Consider the following 15,521-nt stretch of genomic DNA (forward strand, 5'->3'; position numbering starts at 1 on the left):
TGCACACAGGGAGCACCATGCCTTTCTGATAGATTTTGAAATTGATAGCAGAGCCGCACTTTTGCCATCGTGATTGATCATTGCTCTACAAACTGCAACTCGATGTGTAGATACACCTAGTTCAGGACTACCGTTTCATTCGAAAATTTTCTCGTCCATGGTAGACTGGTGCTGTCTCGAGAAATTATATAGTAGAAGACACGGCAAGTGTGCAAGGGCAAACAATGCACCGAAAAGTCTTTTTGGTCGAATGATTATCCGGACTTTCCGGCTCCCACCATCAGCACGCAGGATCACTACTCGAGCAGAAGTTCGTGATTACAGAGGGGCTGATGGTATAATTACAATTGTTTGTTTACCATTGAACTGCGTGCCTGACAGGCCTGTAAGAGGGCACCTGTGTAGGGTGCTACAGTGGGCTCGGTACTGTAGCTGGCGGAGCTGAAGCGGAAGCTAAGGCGGGAGCTAAGTTCAGGGTAGATCGGTAAGTGCAGGGTAGTTCGACCGGCTCTGCAGAGTAGACTGTAGGGAACTGTGCCCTACGGTCCAGTACAACAGTGCTCTGTGTAGGGCACTGAGGGAAGCAAGCTGACTGCTGTGAGGACCCGTCCACCAAACTGGCCCTCAAGCAGCCAGAGCCGCCCAGAACCCCCGGGCCTATCAGAAGCCTCCTCGAGGCCCCACCTACCCCACTGATAGATGAAAACTTATTCGCGAGCACGCGACGCGTTGTCGGACTTTTCCTTCTTTCCCTCCTCAGTTTAGAATCTTCGTCGATAGCACCCAATGGACTGAGTTCACCTCAATGCCTTGCCCTGGTCGTGACAACTGCCACAGGTCTCTAGAACTCTGCTACAGGCCTGCCACTTAGATATTACAAACCACTCGACTGTTAGGGTCGTCTGTCTGTAAGGGAGCACGGGCTCCACAGGATGCTGGGGTTGGTTTATGAAGATAAAACAAAGGGCAAGCTCCTATCGCACGGGTAATACAGTCAAATTGGAATGCCACTCAAAGTGTATGAGTGCAGTGAATGTGTATTGTTTGCTTGCAGAACCAAGCAAGAACTATCTAAGACCATGGGTACGGTCATCGTATATATCTATCTGTAGAACCAATAAAAATGGTCACAGGGTCCCGGCCCCTGTGCCCGGGACGCGGGGCCTGAAAGAAAGGTCCCGTGTCCCGCGAACGGGAAACGGGACACCTCTTATTGGCTGTCAACCAGGCCCGGTCCCATGTCACGCGCCAGAGGCGTGGGACACTCCTGATTGGCCGAGATTGACTCAGCAGGACCCACCGAGGTGCATCCCTTCAGGGATCCGTAACACGATACTCCTCCTCCGAGGTTGGCGCCCCGACAACTGACGCCTTCCGTCAAATCGAAGCCCATCCCCAGTCGTGAGTTCTGTTCCCCCTTTCGTCGCGCAAATCGCAATGGCTAACCTTGTGATGAAGACTCGTCGCGCACAGCGAAAGCTCGCCTCCGATTCCTCCCTACTCTCGTATACCCGCGCGTACGGTACTCCTGCAGAAATGCCTTGCACCAATTGCTACCGTGTCGTCTGGAATTGACCCACTTTTCATGGAATTGGACAGGCCCTGGTTGACATGCCTCTGAGCTTCCTTCATTCTTTGTTATTTCCTTCATTCTTGACTCGGAATGTCCTCATTTCATTCGGAATTCCCTCTTTCGGGCTGATTACAACGCCTCCCTTGCCTTCTCTCCACGAGTATAAGGAAGCGTTCTTTTCTGTACTTTTAGACCTAGGGAGCAGACAATTCAATGCGCTGTCAACTTCGATCGCGTGCAACATACCGCAATGATCGCGAATGCATCGTTTCCGAAAAATCGAAACGCTGTAGCGAGTGTATCAGCCGTAAGGTCGCTTGTAGCGGCAACGACTTTGCTTCTGCTCGTGCGTCTTCCTCCTCCTACTTATCTTCTTCGTTCGCTTCCGTTTCTAGTAGCCCGGAATATTGAGGAAAAACAAGCCCTGGGCGAAGAAGATCAACTTATCACCCGTCTCCTTTCTATCCGTCAACGCCGTAAGAATCTTCGGACTAGAGGGAAGGAGTTATTTGGTCGCGGCATGGTGGACTTTGAAAAGGCCAACCCTGTGCCCGACGCTCCTGCCCTTGAAGCCCAAGCCGCTTCGTCGCGCGCTCTTGGTCCCCCGTTTCCAGGCTCTTTCTCGCCCACGCCTTCCTTCTACGCCTGGGCCGACAGCTTGCCCCATCTGGCCGAATCCCCGCAGGCTCCTACCGCAGACCCCTCGCCTGGGCCCTGACGTACCGCCTTGCGCGGTGGGGTTCTTAACAACTGAGTAGGGGTTATCGTCGTGCCCGCGCTCGGCGCCTTGGAGCTGCCCTTGCAGGCTCTCTGGGTCGATCTGGATTTTGCTGGTGGAATTCTTGGATCTTTTCTGGGCAACTCAATAGTGAAACTGGTTCCCACGAGTTCTCCTCGTTCCCACAATCAAGCCACTTAATGAGATATTGAAGTTCTCCTCGTACGAGTCGTGAATCCAGGATTCGCTCGACGTCGTATTCCTCTTCGAAGTCCTCGACTTCGAAATCCTCTTCCAGCCGGCATTCTTGGGTGTTGGTTCCAAAAGTGAAATATGAAAGACGTTGGTCCTCAGCTTCATCGAGCTGGGTAATGAAAGTGCGTAGTTGGAAGTCGCAACCTTTCTCTCAATCTTGGACAGTCCAATCCTCTTGAAGTCCAGCTTCTTGGCCGTTTTGTCGTCAAAAATTTTGTAGAGAGATAAACTTTATGGAGTTCCTTGACCTGATCTGCAACCACTCTTGCACGGGGTGCGCTTGGTGCTTCCGCAGGTGGTCCCTGCCTAAGATCCGCGTCGTGCTTGAAGAGGTTGAAGAAGGGTGTGGTTCCGGTAGCTTCCAGAACCGCGGTGTTGTAACTAAACTCTACGCTTGGTAAGAGGTCGACCCAGCCATCTTGTTCAAAGTTGACGTAGATCCTGAGGTAGGTTTCCAGGATCTGGTTGAGCCGCTCTGTCTGCCCATCGGTTTGCGGGTGGTGTGATGTCGAAGGCTTGTCTCTCGTCATCATCTCTTCCGTAAGACTCTTCCAGAACTTGGAGACGAATAGTTTGTCCCTATCTGAAATGATCTCTCTTGGCCATCCGTGTTTTGACCCGATGTGCTTCCAAAAGACCTTGGCGAACCGTGCGGTATCCCAAGTCTCTTTGAAGGGTACGAAGTACGAATACTTCGTAAACCTATCCACAACTACCCAAACCGCGTCGTAGACCACGTCCGTAACTGGGTCCTTCGAGGGTGGTAGTTTGGTGATGAAGTCCATAGTTATCGAACTGAATGGATCTTCCGCGACTGGTAGTGGTTCCAAGAGTCCGTACGGCATGTGCCGTTTTGCCTTGCTCTTGTTGCACTCCTCGCATTCCTCTAGTACTTCCTTCACCCGAGACCTGATCTTGGGAAAGTCGTACCACTGCTGGATTCTGGCGAGCGTCTTTGCTTGCCCAAGATGTCCGTTGAACCTAGCGCTATGATGCTCCCTGATCATTTCCGCCTGGACGTCCGGGTGGACGTACATCTTGTTTTCGTACCAGACTTTGCCTAGGCCGTCGGTAGTAGTACCGAACGGAAGGTCTTCTTCTTCCTCTAGAGTAGTGACCTGGAATTGGTATTCCTTTTCGTTGGCCCAGTCTACTCTGTAGACCATGCAACAGTCGTACCGATCCTCGATCGGATGGCGTAGTACGTCTCCGTCTTTCTCAAAGAGCGGTGGAGATTCTACTTGCTCGCCCTTGACCCGATGGTCTGGTCTCCGGCTAAGAGCATCCGCCCTGGCGTTCTCTGTGCCTTTGATGTGGTGGATCTCGAAGTTGAATGGCGCGAGAAACTCTGCCCAACGCGTTTGTCTACCGCTGAGTTTCTGCTTCTTGGCCTATTGCTGGAGGTTCTGGTGGTCGGTGTACACCTGTACGGGGTGTTCTGTTCCACTGAGGTATGGCTGCTAGTCTTCAAAAGCGTAGATGATCGACTTTAGCTCCTTATCGTGAATCTGCCATCTCTGCTCGGCGCCGTGGAGAGCCTTAGAGATGTAGGCGACTGGGTGCTTGTGGCCTTCATGCTTTTGCTTGAGTACTGCTCTCAGAGCGTAGTCTGAAGCGTCTGTTTCGACTTCAAAAGGTTTGCTGAAATCGGGGAGCTTTAGAACAGGCTCCTCGATCATCCTCTGCCTAAGCAAGTCGAAGGCTTGCTGGTGCCTTTCCTCCCATACCCAAGGGGTATCTTTGGTGGTGAGTTCATGAAGCGGTCGCGCGATAATAGCCGCGAATCCCTTAATAAACATCCGGCAGAACCCTATAAATTCAATAAAGGACTTGACGTCTGTGGGGTTCTCTGGTGCGGGCCAGTCTCTAACTGCCGCAATCTTTGCTGGGTCGATTCGAACTTCCCCTGGCGATATCTCAAATCCCAGAAAAGTCGTCTTCTGCGTGTGGAACTCGCTCTTATAGTGGTTAACCGAGAGTCCCTTTCCCGCAAGAGCTTTCAGCACCTGGTGCACGTGCTTTTTGTGCTTCTTGAGGGTCTTGCTATAAACCAAGATATCCTCGACGTAGACCATAGCGAAGTCGTCTATCGCTTGCCGTAAAGTATGGTATAAAGCCCGGATCCCACGCGAATACCCTTCCAATTCAAAGCTACTATTCCTAACTCACTCCCCTCCTGCCTGTCATAGTTCCAGATGGCAGACCATGGCAGTATCTGACGGCCAGCAGCAGCTGGCTTTTGATCTCTTGATAGCCGCAGTTGAAGCTCTCATTCAGCCCTGTGGTGGCCGGCGACCTCGTGAGATCTGCTCGTCTCAGCAAATGATACGTCGTCGAATGGGTGATACGGGCTCTTGGCAAAGTTTCGCAGCGCGCAATACGCCACTTTGGCCGGATCTAAATCTCCAACTCGGGGGTGCAGCTCAAGTAAACAGTCATCCGCCACCCCAGGCGGAGCCGCCCGAAGGATGAGTTTGAAAGCCCGCATCATGTCTGCGGCTCTGTCGAGAGAGGTCGTAAAGTACTCGTGTAAGACGAAGTGGGCAATGCGAAGAGCGATGGGTATCCAGACCGGGACCAGTTCTCTGGGCTCAAACGGAGGATACCTGGATGCGCCCGGAGCAAATGACGAATCAGTTTCCGCCGACAGCCGTATCTTCTGCGTCACTGAAGCGCCGCTCTGTAGCAGCAAAGAAATGACTCTGCTCGTTGCGCTACCACCCCCAAAGAATGCGCTCAGTAGGATACTCATGTCAGCAGACTGGGGCCGACCAAGCCCGAGACTCCTCGCCTTGCGTTCTATGTAACGAGACTGCCTGCAGAAGGCGGCCAGGTGGGAAAGCGACACGAGTTGCCGGAAGTCTTCTTCCGCCCCCGATGCTATTCGAAGTAGAGTGCTGGCGCGGCCATTGCTATCGAGGCTTGATGCCACGCTGAACAGGCGGTCCAACTCCTCGGCGGGGAAGTCGTGCTGGCGTTTTACCAGCAAGAGGTTCGTCAGATTGCGGAAAAGCGTGTCTTTGCCCGCACGTTGCAGCACCATGAGATCGGCGACCATTATTCGGAGTTCAACTAGCTCGAATGGCCCAAGGATTTTAAAGGCTTCTCTGAATCCTGCGAGCCGCTCAGGTTCGATGAGGAAGTCGTAGGCGCTGCGGTGTAGTAATCGGACGGTTGTGTAAGACGATGATAGCTTAGCTGATACTGGAGTGCGGTTGTCCCACGGCAAGAAGCCGAGCTGATAGGCGTTGGAGACTGTCACGGTCTCTAACAGGCCCTTGGTGAGGTATTGAAGGAGTGCAGAGGTCTTTTGTTCATGGGCCTTGACTTGGTCCTCCGACCAAGACCCGATATTAAGGCAGTAGGGAAATCCGGGGCGATCTACTTCATCTAGCCAAGCGAATGCGTGCACTGAGGGCGATTCGGCCGCCGTAAGGGCAAAGTAGAGCATACGTCTCCTCCGCAGCTCGTCGATCGAGTTGAGGGGTTTCAGCAGGCGCTGAAACATAAGGTCGTTGAGTTCCAGGGGTACGAACTCCAGCTTGGCGTAAAGTATCTCAATACTGTCTTGCTGCGCGACGGACTCCAACAGCAGCCGAATGATGAGATAAACCCACAAAAAGACACCATTTGCTCTCTCAGCTATCCGATGCACCAGCTCTGGACATTCTCCCCTGATGTAGTCAAAATTCCTGTCGCTCTCTAGCATGGCCTGGCTGAAACGCTGAATGTCAATCCTCGTCATCTCGTGAAGGGAAACAAGACAGCTGGGGGGTTTCGAAAGCATCTCCAGATTCTCTGGCTCTGGCCGGGAACTAGTGCACAGTTTGACATGGCTACACTCGACCCAGCTGAGAAGCCTCTGCACGAGGTCTCGGTGGGCAAGAAAGTCACCCGCAAACTCGTCGAGTCCGTCGACAAAGAAACAGAACCGACGGGTTTCGCTCGCTGAGAGCTCGATAAGGAGATCAAACGCCGCCACCATGGCGGTCAGGTGGAACATCTCAGAGGCTAGAGCGGAAAAGGGTTGTGGAGTGCCATGGCCTCCAATTGCCTTCCATTGCCGAGGGAACACCTTTGATATGAGGTCGGGCACTGCCAGAGGACTTCGAAGAGTAGGAAGCGGTAGAGCCCGTCCAGAGTCGTGAGGCCTCCGTCGTTGGACGCGGCCCAGAAGTAGAAGCGCCCCATTACAATCTGCTTTGGATGTGCCCACTGCTGTAGCCTTTTTTTTGTGAGTGGATGACGCCAGAGATGTTTCATAAGTGTAGACTTGCCCGATCCTGCCTTTCCGGAGAGATGGAAGACACGGCTTCCGAATACCAGCAACCACTCGAACAGTTCACGAACGTACTTTCGGAGCTTCTCGGCGTCCCGCTCGGCGTCTAACGAGGGACGGCCCGGGCCGTTCTGCTCCAAGGGCAATCCGAAGTGGTGCGGCATAGGCCGCTGGTCAGAGGCCCCCCCCGTATCTTGAGCGTTCTGGGAGCTGGCATGGCTGAAAATCCAGCCGAACGTACCGTCAGACGCATTTGCTATTGCTTCCTCCCGGTAATGAACAGAGGGGCAGGCGAGCCGGCGTAGAATCTGGTGCTGGATCTGGATTTCCGTGTCTTGAGACCGGAGACCGAACAACAGCTCCCGCACAGCTTCCAAGGACGTCACCGCGTCTTGAGGAGGAGAGGTTCTGCTGGTAATATTGGAGCCAGATTGCAGAAGACTCTCCAGATTGGAGACAGCGGTTACCAGTTTGTCACGCAGCGAGTCGAACCGAGTCAGGGTCTCCATCCTGCTCATGATAGCCTCGGCTCTGAGCTGTTCGACCCTGAACAGGAGGGAGCACTGCTGATCTCTATAATGATTTTCTTGATCAACATCCACGGGAGATGAGGGTGAGGGTGAGGGGTGTCGGTACCTCAAAATGAGATTCAAAATGAGATTCAGGCGAAGAATAATCTGCAGGCGATAATCCCGGAGCTTGGCGGCCATTCCTTGGAGCTTCTCCTCTTTCCTCATCCTCATCCATTGGACCTTCAACTTGCGCCACACACGGTCTGTATTACTCTTCTGTAACTGCTCGAGAGCCGCCAACATGTCTGTCGCTACCGTGTGGCAGTCGTCGCTAATGGCATAAAGGGCCGGCAAGTGTGCCGAGAACTCGTAGTTGTCCGCTTTCCGATCGCTGACACGCAGGGCTGAGCTGACGGCTTGGAGGTCACTGATGACGTTTAACACATCAGTGTCGTCAGCGATGCTGTTCGATGCCGATTTTCCAGGCTCGAGTGTCCCCGTGACGAGGTTCCAGGCAAAATCAACAAATGCAACGATCCCGGCCGCGACACCAATCGCCGAGATGGGATCCATGTTGCTGCACACGCAAAGACGGGAGTTGAGAAATCGAGATTGACGAGGTAAAGGAAGGGGGAAGGTCCATGGACAAACTTGTAATGAGGCTCTGATTGAAGCCCATGTTTGCTGCCCAACCCCGCGCGCTTACCGCCCAGAGTGCCTGAGGCAGAGCGGCTCGATAGGATCGTGCAACCTGCCTTGCAGTTTCTCGTGAGACATTCGCCCGACGCCCTGATACTCTCCAAAACACCTAACTCAACGCGTAACTCACAACCTGAGCCCCCACAACCATAGACTAGGATACCTAATTCTCAGCCCACGCTAGCTTACTTCATGGCCCAGAACTAGGCGCTAGAAAGCTAATTTTAACTAGGTAGACTAGAAACGGGCTTCAGGGGCTGCGCAGCGCCCGCGTGTGGAATAACCCTAGCTCAGGACAAATCAGCCATAGCTTACTGCGGCTCAGGATTACGAACGGGCATGGAAATTTCGTTTGCCCAGGCTCGTCTCAGAGTACCAGGCTGTAATGTGAAAGTTTTGCAGAGTTAGGGAAGATTTGAACAACAACAGCAACGCAACTCGAAAATTTTTTTCTTGCCATATATCTTTAACTTTCATTAACTCCGATTCATCAATCATAGCGCGGTATGCTACCTAAATAGTCGTGACGCTTCTGGTGTTTTTTTCATGTGGACTCGGCCTGTCTGGGACAAGCCAGGGTCATAGATAGAGCTAGGGTGGTGGGTATTAGTTTTGCAAAGGCGGCAATAAGCTCGGGCTTCCTTGTGGATACCGGCGGTCTTGCCCTTGTGAGTGGGTAAGATGGCTGGGTTGATTCGAAGAGGGGCCGGACCGGAGACGGAGCCGGATCGGATACGAATCAAGCCACTAGTCATGTGTTAATGACATCCTGCCAACATTGACGTCAGGTTCGTTTGTAACGCAACTTACCAAGTCACGTTTAACTCACGAGCGTCTACCTCACTGCGTAGTTAGGTTGGCAGGGCTGTGGGTCTCTCTCAGAATAAAAGTGTTGTTCATCCAGAACTCGGGTTGTTGTTCACTGGAACAGTATACGTTGTTCTTGCTGCCCCAGTATGTACAAAAGAAGCTCTCTTGCAGACAGCAGTACAGGTCCTTCTCCCAAACTTTCTCTCTTCTTCAACACACTCATCTTGCAAGCACCGCAACCCTCCGAGTTTTCCCAATTCGATTGTGTGACCGAGTTTGATCCTCAATCACTTTATTGATTGTCAAACGCCACCTTAGCATCTTCTTACCACTTCGTGCGGAGTCCAAACTTCCAGCGGCAGTCTCAGCACTGCGCAATCAATAGTGAGCATCTCCATCGCACATAATTGCCTCCTGCCTGCATGCCTGCAAAGTCTTACACATTATCTGTCCCGTCCACACTCGCTCCTACTAGCAACAAGAAACTCCAATCAACTAACCGCTTACTCAATCTTCGGGGACTTTTGCGGCCTTTTCGCCACGGGGGGCCGCTAAAGCCACTGTCGGACGTGGTTGTCTCTTTTTTCACTCATTTCAACAAAGCCCACTGCGCGGCTCCTTTCGCCGATCTGATCATAAACTCGGCTCCGGTTGTCTCAGCACCGGTGGACTCAGTGGCTTCGCCACTCAAGGTTGTCAAATACACCAAGGCAACCATTCAGGAATCCCGCATTACTATTCAATCACAGTCATTTGCCCTCACCCATACGGAGGAGAAGGATGACTTCCACATTGTCGCGTCGAGCACCTTCGACCAAAGTTTCGAGAGGCATCTCCAGACTGAGTCCGGGGACAGAGTTTATTTCCCGGAGCCCATTACGCATAAGTCGGAGCAGCAATTGGTAAAGGAGAAGCTTGTCTATTCATGGACGGAGGCGCATGCAACCGAATCCGCCACGAACCAGACCACATCCGAGACTCTGGTAGACAAGCAACAGGCCATTGCCAAGCCACAACTTACGAAAGATCTCGATACCACTGAGATCAACAAAATCCAATTCTCAAGTTCGACAAATGGGTAAGCTTGACTTCGACATTAATGCAAGAGCTTGGTAGTACATGTGCCAACATACCCGTCAGCTGCTCCAGTGCAACATCGTCAGGGAGCAGAGTTTGGAGTGAACCGTCAGTTGCCGACGCGGACAACACCGACCTCGGCGGCGACGAATGCGCGGGCGATGCCGAGGTCAAAACCCCTGCCACCGGAAACAACGCCGATGAAGGCGCCTCCGTGCCAGTCGATGCCGAAGAACACCCGGAACCCTCGGACGAGGAAGACCCCTCCGATCCCTGGCAAATCGTAGACGTCTTCGACGTGCCGGAGGACCACGCCAGGCCCGGACCGCCTGGCTCTTTGGTTCTCTACGGGCTCGGCAGCAATGGGCTCGTGTACTGGTACAGGCCCAACGACGACCTGTATAAGGCGGTCAATAGGACGTAGCGGGTCGCGTTCGAGGCCGCCTACCCGGGCGTTGTCTCTCCGTTTGCCGTCGACGAGGCGGCCGAGTACCTCGACGACGTCGCCGAAGTACATGGACCAGAGCGACTCGAGCTCTTCGTTTGTCTCGGATCCGGATGACGAAGACCAGAGGTCTGAGGATGAGGAGAATGTTGATCACGACGAGTGCCAGTACTGCGACGAAGATGAGTACGAGCACGAGCCCGAAGACCAAGTCCCACCGACAGGACTCGTGGCAACGAGCTGGGGCCGGCACAGTTTCATTGACGAAGACGGCTTCGTCAACACATGGAACAATCCCAACCTTCACTTAGGGGGGGTCACACGGACGTCTCAGCCGGTGCGGATGGGTGCTACTCCTGAGCAAGAACTTGGTGGAGCCGAGCTTGGGCCCCGAGCTCAAGTTGACCACTCCCGATGGGGGAGAGTGCTGGCCTGAAGACATCACGCAGTACGAGTATGACTTTGAGTATGTTCCGAGCGAGGATGAGGCGGAGGACAGCGAGGGTGAGGAGGCTTCGAGATGACAACTACAGAGAGCCGTTTTTGTTGTTGTCTTGGTGGCCTGCTACTTGGTTCTTCTGTATAACTGGATTGTGTCGGTGCGGTCTGTCTTTTTGCGATGAGACTTTTCTCAATTAGGACTTGAGCTTTGTTTGGGCTTTTGGCGTTTGGATTTGGATTTCTTCACTTTCTTGAACATCTTGCCTGGATAGATGGTTGGGAAATGTGGGATACCGAGCAGAATATTAACAACAGTAGTAGTTAACTATGTGTGCCCAAACTGACTGATTGTGGTACTTTACAAGACGTATGACTCCTTGAAGTGCGTGCTGTCAGGCCAACCGTGCTGGCGGTAGCAGATGTCCTTGAGCATGGCCGCCCTGCCCTTCATCCCGCGGCCGTTGCTCCAATCCCCGCCCTCTACGGTATGGCAGCTGATGGTATCCAGGGCCATGAGACGGGTGTCGCGGCCACCGCAGGTCAGGCCGAAGACTTGGGGCGAGGTAAAAGCCGTGAGCTCCGGGCCCTCGGTGATGGTGAGCACGCTTTCGGCAGGGGAGCGGCCCCCTGGCTTGGTCAGCGATGCGATTAGCTTTTTTCAGTCGGCGACGCAGCAGCCGGGCGTGCCGTCAAAGTCGTCGGTCCAGTTGTCGCCGCGGTCGATGTAAGGCAGGTGGGCTAGCAGCGGCAGGACCTCGCGCGTTTTGCCAAGGGTTTTCAATAGCTTGGGGTTGCCGTGGGTAATGCACGGCCATCCCTCTTTAGGTGGGTAGACGACCTGAGAGTCGGACAGGTACATTTTAGCTAGGAACCGGTAGTAGTCCGTCACGGCGGCGATTATCGCCTACCGCGAATAGGTAACGTCCTCCAGATCAGACATTTCTGAGCGGGTCTGCAATTGTGGCAGAGGCTGGTCTAATTAATGGTATTGTGTGGTACGAGATCGAGCGAGAAACAGAAAATGGATTGATCTTGCAAGCGCAAAGAGCAAGCTCCGTCAGACGGGTACTAATGGAGGAGGTCAAACGCCCTGGCCTGTCGGCCTTGCTAAGACGCTTAACGCCGCCCTGTCCTCACTTAGAAGCAAGGCCCGTCTGAACACGTTGGCCTTCCGGTTGGTATGACAATGGATCCATCTGGCCCGTGATCAAAGTTGACAGTAACTTGAAGGGTCTTGAATTGTCTGTCCCCCTCCAATCTCATAATACAGGAAAGAAGGCCTTTTATGCTTCCAAGAAAAGGACAAAGGAAACCTGGTTCAACAGTCTGTTCAGTCGTACTATGTAAGGGACTCAGCCGTAGCAAGGGAGAAAAAGAGGGCATTCAGAAGTCCGGGAGCCCGTAGTAAGAGAGAAAAGAGGGCATTCAGAAGTCCGGGAGCCCGTAGTAAGAGAGAAAAGAGGGCATTCAGAAGTCCGGGAGCCCGAAAAAAGGGATCAGGGCTGAAAGTAACGAGTGAAGGGACATGCAGGGATGTGACTTGACACTGTGGCTCAAAAGTGGCTCAAAAGTGGGCGACAATCCACATGGCCGTTTTGATCTGGGGGCTTGTCTGTAGCTTGTAGTCTGTTCACCCGAAGTCCGGACGAAAATGATCGGCCCAAGAACCACAATCCCGCTTATTAATTTCTAGCCGTCTACGAAGTGCCCCAGCAGCAAGAAAGGGGAGAAATGTGGGTTGTCAGAAAGACCTACCTAAATCGGGTATGGTGCAATGCAGGGCCTGCACAGACCACTGTAATTAAACACCTTTTCCACAGGTCAGCACGGGACCCCGACCTGCAGGGCAGACCTTTCCTTCTACACACATCAATTAACACACACTGCGAATACCCTCATTCTTGACTGTTTCGCATGCTATTTGGCTTCTGAGATGGGTGAATTTCGTAACGAGCAAATGAACGACAGGATATTTCTTACTACCAAGCCGAATTTGCAAACCAACCAAATTCACCGCACGCAGAGTACAGAGTAACCTCGCAGAATTCACAAACGACTAGGGGTCTCATCTAATGGCCGCTTGGGTGGTTGGAGACTGTTGGTTGTGAATTTCGGGTGGATACAGTACTACTGTCGTGCTGGTTGAAGTCGTTCAAGCTATGAAACAACCCCACCGCAATCTCTGTTGCTCGAGAGCTTGTACAGCTTTTCGCCTGGTTGTTGCTGTTCTGTGTAACTTGACCCTGGTGGTACGGCTCCAGCTCAGCGAGCAGCAGCAACAGGACTGAATTCAGGCTCCATTTCCATGATTTAGACCAATCCGTTGCCCCAAGCCCTCACGGATTTCTAAAACGCAAACCTCTTCGTCGTCATTGTTTTCAGTTCTTTCGCCGTCTGCATCTAGTCGACCCCAGCCTCCAGGAGCTGTCGCCCACGCTCCTCACGCTCCTCAACCCCTTCGTCGCGATGCACTTCAAGTCGCCCCTCTGCGGACTCGTCATCCTCGCGACGGCCGCCGACACTGCACTCGCGAGGTTCCTGGCCGACATGCCGGCGGCGACTCACGTGGCTGCCATGGCCGGCAGAGCCGCCGAAGGGCGCCCTACAGCACGCAGTCGCCCGACTCGTGGGAGTGCATCACGGAGGACATTGGGCAGTACTTCTCGTCCATGCCGACGCCGACGGGCAACGTGCTCGGCGGCATCAACTCGTACGGCGGCTCGGTGGCCGTGACGTGCGACAAGACGGCGACAGGCACCTGCCGTCTCGGCTGTAACGTGACGGACCCGAAGTCGTGGTGCGGCCTTACCACGGCCATCCCGGCCAGCGTCCTGTCCAGCTACTCGACCTACTTCTCGGCCGTCACGTCCTTCTGGGAGGCCAACAGCGCCATGATGTGGGTGCTGGCGACCAGCTGCCCACCAGCTGCCCGGTCGGCTGGGAGCAGACGCCCTACCCCAACGAGCAAGCGCTGCTCAAGATCGTCACTGCCCTCGCCGACTGCTATTACTCGGCCCACGGCGACTTCACTGCCGACTTCCCCACCGCCCAGTTCACCACCGCTCCGCCGGGCCCGCCGATAACTACGGCAGCAGGTGTCACCATCTCGGCTCCGCCACCCTTGGCGGCGACGGTGCCGGCCTCGAACGGCTCCACGAGTGCCACCAGCGGAGGTGTTGCAACTCCACGGGGCCTGGCTTTGGGCGGCTCCTTAACGATGGGCATGGGATTTGCTGTTGCTCTGCTGCTTGTAGCCCTGTGAGTAACTATGAGAACGTTTTTACACACTGTTAAATCGTTGTCGTGCACTGTAGGTACATCGGTGCCAAGGCCTTACAGCTCACCACCCAAGAAATTACCACTTTCGCTAGCTGCACCGCTCCAAGCACCAGCAGCGCAATTGTACCCCAATTGCACCTCGCCGCCGTCGCCAATTTCAACACACTTCCGAATGCGGTACTTCCAGCCCAGGGCCGTGGAATCGCTCAAATCGTTCAAATCTACAAGCTGACTTCGTATAGTTCGCTTAAGTAGCATGGCCAAAAATGCAATAAAAAACTGCGGCCTGTCACAACTGCTCACAACTACTAATCCATACCTACTAGACGTGGCGACCCAACAAAGAAATCGCCCCACAACGAAATTGGCCCACGCCATGCCCACACCCACTCCACGGGCGCAAATTATCCATTTCTACACAAAATAACTAGCAAAAAAATACTCAATCCTCTTCTTCGGCCTGTCTATATTGTTCGAGCCCACGGGCGATTATTTCCCGGGCTTCTTCGACTGCATGTGGCTGGCTTTCTGCCCGAGCCGTTTTTTTCCGCTTTGGGGGTATTTGACTAGCTTTTTGTGCCTTGGCGATGTCCTCTATACGTGCAAATCGCTCATTTCCATCTTCATATACCCTCTTACGCGTGCGAGGCTTTGAAGCCTCTAATTCGGTTGTGAGATGCGTAATTTGTGCCTTCAAAGACGCGATCTCTGTATTCTTCAGATCCAGGGACCTCCCGACCTTAGTAAACAAGGCCCGCACACGCCGCTGAGCCGGACTGAGGGCATTCCGAATACTGTCCTGGTACTTCTTGATGTCCTGACTGCCGTGCGGTGTTTTGAAGAGCCTGTCATCGTCGTTCGGGGCCGTCGGCGGCGGTGTTGAAGGCCGGGCCGGGAGTGCCTCATTGTCCTTGACCGCCTCAGGGTCATCAAGTAAACAAGCCGGGTTGAAGGGCCAAATCCCGGTTTTACTGAAGCCCGACATGATGTTACGGGCCCTCATGCCTTTACCCGAGGCATCTCTGTAGCAGTAAAGGAACCGAACCTTGTTGACAGGAGCTGACGATGTGAAGCTCGCGAGGGCCTTGGTATTTTCCCTAAAATAGGTCTTTAAAGGTGAAAAGACCGAGCGATCGAGAGGCTGAGACTTGTGCGATGTATGAGAAGGTAAATAGACGAACTGGACCTTATTTTGGAAGGCCGCTAACATGAATTTTTCGTTCATATGGCTCGAATGTTCGTCAAGGATCAGTATACGCCATTCGCCCGGCCTTTGGGGCTTTGTTTGGATCAGGTAGACCTCTTTGAGCCATTTCAGCGCAATACTGGCGTTGCTCCAGCCTGTAATTGAGTAATCGTACTTCCATTCCCGGAATTCCTTCGTCAGGTTGAAGTTATCAGGAAAGTGTTGTCCTTGAAGACTGGCCCCGGTA

General features: G+C 53.5%; 4 protein-coding genes across 4 annotated transcripts; 2 read left to right on the forward strand and 2 right to left on the reverse strand.

Annotated features, from left to right (window-relative positions):
* Window positions 1-4,815: 4,815 nt before the first annotated feature.
* B0T26DRAFT_676212 (uncharacterized protein) lies at window positions 4,816-7,910 on the reverse strand (the record flags this gene model as incomplete). Its single annotated transcript, XM_060439948.1, has 4 exons — window positions 4,816-6,557; window positions 6,620-6,771; window positions 6,901-7,371; window positions 7,462-7,910. 4 exons carry the CDS (start codon window positions 7,908-7,910, stop codon window positions 4,816-4,818), a joined length of 2,814 nt encoding a protein of 937 aa, XP_060296774.1.
* Window positions 7,911-9,268: 1,358 nt separating this feature from the next.
* On the forward strand, window positions 9,269-10,892 carry B0T26DRAFT_751970 (uncharacterized protein; the record flags this gene model as incomplete). The annotated part of the gene is made up of 4 exons (XM_060445458.1): window positions 9,269-9,924; window positions 9,987-10,332; window positions 10,436-10,645; window positions 10,734-10,892. 4 exons carry the CDS (start codon window positions 9,269-9,271, stop codon window positions 10,890-10,892), a joined length of 1,371 nt encoding a protein of 456 aa, XP_060296775.1.
* Window positions 10,893-11,167: 275 nt separating this feature from the next.
* On the reverse strand, window positions 11,168-11,749 carry B0T26DRAFT_751971 (uncharacterized protein; the record flags this gene model as incomplete). Its single annotated transcript, XM_060445459.1, has 3 exons — window positions 11,168-11,440; window positions 11,480-11,647; window positions 11,732-11,749. 3 exons carry the CDS (start codon window positions 11,747-11,749, stop codon window positions 11,168-11,170), a joined length of 459 nt encoding a protein of 152 aa, XP_060296776.1.
* A 1,669-nt stretch (window positions 11,750-13,418) lies between these two features.
* Window positions 13,419-13,730, forward strand: B0T26DRAFT_621529 (uncharacterized protein; the record flags this gene model as incomplete). Its single annotated transcript, XM_060436079.1, has 1 exon — window positions 13,419-13,730. A coding segment is annotated over one exon (312 nt), but the record flags the coding sequence as incomplete, so codon positions are not given.
* Between the last annotated feature and the right edge of the window lie 1,791 nt (window positions 13,731-15,521).

Source organism: Lasiosphaeria miniovina, assembly GCF_030549165.1.
Source record: "Lasiosphaeria miniovina strain SMH2392-1A chromosome Unknown B0T26scaffold_4, whole genome shotgun sequence".
Classification (NCBI taxonomy): domain Eukaryota; kingdom Fungi; phylum Ascomycota; class Sordariomycetes; order Sordariales; family Lasiosphaeriaceae; genus Lasiosphaeria; species Lasiosphaeria miniovina.